The following is a 4,649-nucleotide window of genomic DNA, read 5'->3' as shown; positions in this document are numbered from 1 at the left end:
CCGGCCCCCCCCCCCAGCTTTTCTGATTCTCCGCCCATTGTCCCCCCCTTTCCCCTCAGTGTCCCCCCTCTCCCTCAGTGTCCCCCCCTCTCCCTCAGTGTTCCCCCCTCTCCCTCAGTGTCTGCCCAGTCAAAATCAGCAATATCCATGGAATTATCATGGAATCAGGGATGGTTTGGGTTCGGAGGGACCACAGGCAGGGACATTTTCCGCTATCCCAGGCTGCTCCAACCTGGCCTGGGACACTTCCAAGCATGGAGCAGCCACAAATTCTCTGGGAATTCCATCCCAGCCCCTCCCCACCTTCACAGGGAAGGATTTATTCCCAGTATCCCAGCTAAACCCCCTCTCTGTCCCTTTGAAGCCATTCCCTGTGTCCTGTCACTCCATCCCTTGGAAATATTCCCTCTCCACCTTTCCTGCAGCTCCTCCAGGCCACAATTGGATCATCCCAAATCCTCTTCCAGGCTGAACATTCCCAACTCTCCCAGCCTTTCCTGCTCCATTCCTCTCAGCATTCCCAGTGCCTTCTCTGGATTCCAGCAGCTCCAGGTGGAATTCCACCCCTCAGGATCTGCCAAACAGGGCCTTCCTACCAAAGCCAGGCTTTGAAAAGGGGGAGAGGGAGGTGGAAAATGTGAAACTGGGAGGTGGAAAATGAAAAACTGGGATGCTGATCCCACAGGCTCCCTGGAATCGGAGCAGCCAGGGCAAAATCAGCCCATTTAGACCAAAAATGGGATTTTTTTTGACATCTCCAGGCAGCACTTCCAAGGAAAAAGTGGTTGGAGCCTCCCTTGGAGCCACTCTGGGCTGCTGTTGGTGAGGAATGAGGAGGGGGCTCCATTTTCCTTGGAGAAGTGCAGTTGGCATGGAGTGCTGTAACAGATCCTGGTTATTCCAGCAGCTCCCAGCAGCCTTTGATGATAAAAGGGAAACAATTCCCAGATTTCGTCACTCAGGCCATAAAAGCAGCAGTGCCTCTGAAGGGCCCTTTGTGCTTTATCCGTGAATTATCCAGGAAATATTGGTCAATCTTTAATCCCCTCCCCTCCCCGGGCTCTCACGGAGCCTGTTCTCTCTGGAATAAATTTTTCCAGCCTCTCCAGGAGCTCCCTCTGCTGCCACTCTGCTTCCAAAGGGTTGGGAATAAAGCTGGGGTTTGAATGGAATTTTGTGGCTTTTGTTGGAATATTGTTCCCATGGGTGTATCCAGATCCTCTGCTCCTGGAGGGTGGAATTTTGATGCCTGCACAGTGCCAAAAATGGGATATTTTTTTTCCCCAGGTTTTCCTGGGAGCCTGAGCCTAAGGATGGCTCTGTTCTCTCCAGGATTAGGATGAAAATCCAAAGTGGAAAAGGCTCAGCTTCCTCAGGATAATTTAGGGAATGATTCTGGATTTGAAAGCCAAATAAAATAAAAATCCCAAAGCAAAAAACTTCGTTAAAATGAGTTTTTCTTTGGAATTTCCCAAGTTTTCCTGGGGAATCAGAAACTTCCCAGCCCAACTTTTGGGGTTGCAGTTCCTGCAGAAATTCCCTGCTGTGATCCCAACCCCAAATCCAGGGAAACAGAATCACCTGCTTCGAGCTGCTGGAACTCACCGGGAACCTTTGGAATCTCACAGGGAGGAATTTTTTCCTGATACCTGATCCAACCCTGCCCTCTGGCAGTGGGAAGCCATTCCCGGTGTCCTGTCCCTCCATCCCTTGTCCCAACCCCTCTCCAGCTCTCCTGGATCCCTTTAGGCTCTAGAAGGGTCTCCCTGGATCCTTCCCTTCTCCAGGGGAACATTCCCAGCTCTGCCAGCCCCGCTCCAGATCTTTGGAGCTGATCCAAAATCCAGTGATCATCCAGGAGAGGTTTAAATCCATGTGCAATTCCTCTGAAATCCCAGGAATTTACACGGATTTCCACTGAATATCCACCAAAGGCACAAGAAACTCGTCCTGGATTATCCATAATTATCCATAATTATCAACACATCGGCATCTCCACAGGGGATCAGCCCAAGAAACCTCCAAAACCTGCTGGAATTACATCATAAAATCATGGAATATCCTAAGTGGGAAGGGCCCCACAGGGATCAGAGTCCTGCACAGCAATCCCAAAATCCCACCTGAGAGCATTTTCCAGGATTTTTTTTCCATTTCCTCCATTTTTCTGGAGCTCTGACCGTTCCCTGGATGAGCACCACTCTCTTTTGTCCCGATTTTCCTTGGAAGAACCTTCATAGGAAAATCCCTGGCAGCACAAAAGGAGCCTCCCAAGGGAATCTTTGAGCCGGAGCAGCCCCTGGGGCTGGAATGGGATTGGGAAAGGCTGGAATGGGGTTGGGAATGACACAATCAGGGCAGTTTGGCAGCACTGGAAAACCAAGGGAAGAGGAGGAGACGTGGCTGCTATTCCAGATCCTGGAAATCGGGATAACCTGGGAAAGCTCCTGAATCGATGCCAGCCTGAATGAGCAGGGTTTTATCCCTAAATTCCAGGATTTTGGGGAAAAACAAAGCCAAACTCGCCCTAAATGCACGCCTTTCCCTATGGAAAAACAATGCTTCACACCCCATCCCTCCCTTTCCTGCTGTTTTTCTGGGAAGCCGAGCTCAGCCCTGCTGATTCCCGCTGATCCCAGATAATGATCCCATTATCTGAGCTCACTGTAGACTTTGAGGGATAAGATGGAAAGTTTTTCCTCGGCCGTTTTCTCCCCGTGTTCCTCCTCTGGGAATTGGATGCTGTAGGATTCCTCCCCTTGGAGCGGGAGCTGCGGGGGTGGCGGCAGCCGCGGGAAGTTGTGTCCCAAATCTGCAGTGGGAACAAAGAAAAGCTCATCCAGGAATCCCAGAAACCTCGGTCAGGCTGCCCAGCCCTTTTCCAGGTCATGGGATCAGGGAATTATGGAATGAGTTGGGTTGGAAGGGATTTTAGGATGATCCAGTGCTGCCCCATCCGTGGGCAGGGACGCTTCCCGCTATCCCTGGGTGCTCCAAGGACACTTCCAGGGATCCAGGGGCAGCCACACCTTCTCTGGGAATCCATTCCAGGGCCTCCCCACCCTCCCAGGCAGGAATTCCATCCCAAAATCCCATTTAACCCTCCCCTCTGTCAGGAATGTTGGCCTGAATGATCGGTGATTCCGGGAACCTGCCCCAAATCCCAGAGGAAAACCCGGATTTATCTCACTAATTCCACTCCTTTTATCCCTGCTGGAGCTTCCAGAGGTTCCTCACCTCCAGGTGGGTTTTTTTTGTCCTTCCTGAGGGTCCAGATGCAGAAGTGCAGCAGGAATGTGAGCAGGATGAGCACGAACACGGCCACGGCCGTCAGGATGGCCAGGATGGTGCTGGAAGGGAATTCCAGGGGAATCCGAGCTGCAATTAACGGGATTTAATTAAAAATTAAGGAGTTCTGGGCCCAGGTTTTTGTTCAAGAGGAAGGAGATCTTTCAAGGGAGTTTAGGGATTGATTTGGGAGTTCTGTGGGGAAAGAGGGAAGGTTTGAGAGGTTCAGAGTTGAGGGGGCAAGGGAATCATGGAATGGGATAAAATAGGGAGAAAGGAAGGGAGAAAAAGGAAAAGGAAAAAGAAAGGGAGCAGGGAAGGAACTGAAAAAAGGAGAAAGGAGGACCTAAGGACATTTTTCCTGGAGAAACCAGGAAAACAGCAGGAGCAGCTCAGTGGGAAATGATAAATTCCCACCTAAACGTGCCCTATCCAAGGATTTTCTCCACCTTTTTCATGGACAGCGCTTTAAAAGTGGAATCTTTGCCAGGCCAACAATTAATTAATCACACCTCAATTAATAGCAATATTAATATCAATATTAAAATCAATATTTTATGAAACAGCAGCAGCTTTCCAAGAGGATTTCCAGGCCAGGAAGCTCTGGAGGATCCCGGAGAAAAGCAGGGAAGAGGGAATAAACCCCGGGAAGGAAGTACCTGGCTCCAGAGGTCTCATGGGGAAGCCGCACACGGAGTTGTGGGTGCTGTTCCCTTCCTGGAGCGTTATGAACCCGCTGCTCTCACAGCTGGAAAAACCATTGGAATTTGGGGTTATTAATTATTAATTATTATTATTAATTATTATTAATAACTATTAGTTATTCCCATACTCAGTCCAGTTGCGGCACCAGCCGTTCCTGCTGCTGGAATAAGTCCCGGTCTCACAGGGTTTACACTCGAACTTGAAATTGACTTTTCCTGCAGGGAAAAAGGATGGGAATTTGTGAGATCCCAAGTTCCGGGGGAAGCTTTTCCCTCTCCGTGCGACCAATCCCCCCCGGAAAAATCCACTCCCAGTTCCTCCCACCTTGGAATTTTGGGAGAGGAGGGTTGGAAGTTGAGGCAGCTCAGAGCAAAAGTGGCTCCTGCAAACTGTCCCAAAGTTTGGGGTGAAAATGGCACTGGGAGAGTGACAATCCCAAATTTCGGGTGGGAAGAATCCCAGGAAAGCGTTGCAGGGTGTGAAAATCCCAGATTTGGGAAGGAAAGAATCCCAGAAAAGCGTTGCAGGGTGTGAAAATCCCTGGCCCTGTCCCACTCCCATTCTCAATCCCAGCATTACCGATCCTGGTGGGCTCGTGTCCGGGCTCACAGCGGGGCACCTTCTGGCAGTACTGGCAGGTCCTGTCCCCTGTTCCCTGT

At 50.4% G+C, this 4,649-nt stretch overlaps 1 protein-coding gene across 1 annotated transcript in view; it reads right to left on the bottom strand.

The window, feature by feature from the left end:
- Positions 1-984: 984 nt before the first annotated feature.
- The window catches only part of TNFRSF18 (TNF receptor superfamily member 18), a 5,390-nt gene continuing 1,725 nt past the window's right edge, over positions 985-4,649 (bottom strand). The window contains exons 3-7 of the mRNA XM_042032125.1: positions 4,570-4,609; positions 4,118-4,205; positions 3,945-4,033; positions 3,235-3,375; positions 985-2,809 (exon numbers count right to left, since the gene is read on the bottom strand). Of these exons, the coding sequence (XP_041888059.1) occupies positions 2,649-2,809; positions 3,235-3,375; positions 3,945-4,033; positions 4,118-4,205; positions 4,570-4,609 (519 nt within the window). The 3' untranslated portion in view covers positions 985-2,648. The remainder of the gene's footprint in view (positions 2,810-3,234; positions 3,376-3,944; positions 4,034-4,117; positions 4,206-4,569; positions 4,610-4,649) is intronic.

The sequence above is a fragment of the Corvus kubaryi genome, unplaced genomic scaffold, assembly GCF_017639235.1.
Source record: "Corvus kubaryi isolate FWS band 111438036 unplaced genomic scaffold, C.kubaryi_AGA036_p1.0 37352, whole genome shotgun sequence".
Taxonomy (NCBI): Eukaryota; Metazoa; Chordata; class Aves; order Passeriformes; family Corvidae; genus Corvus; species Corvus kubaryi.
This window is presented reverse-complemented; position numbering and strand designations above follow the sequence as displayed.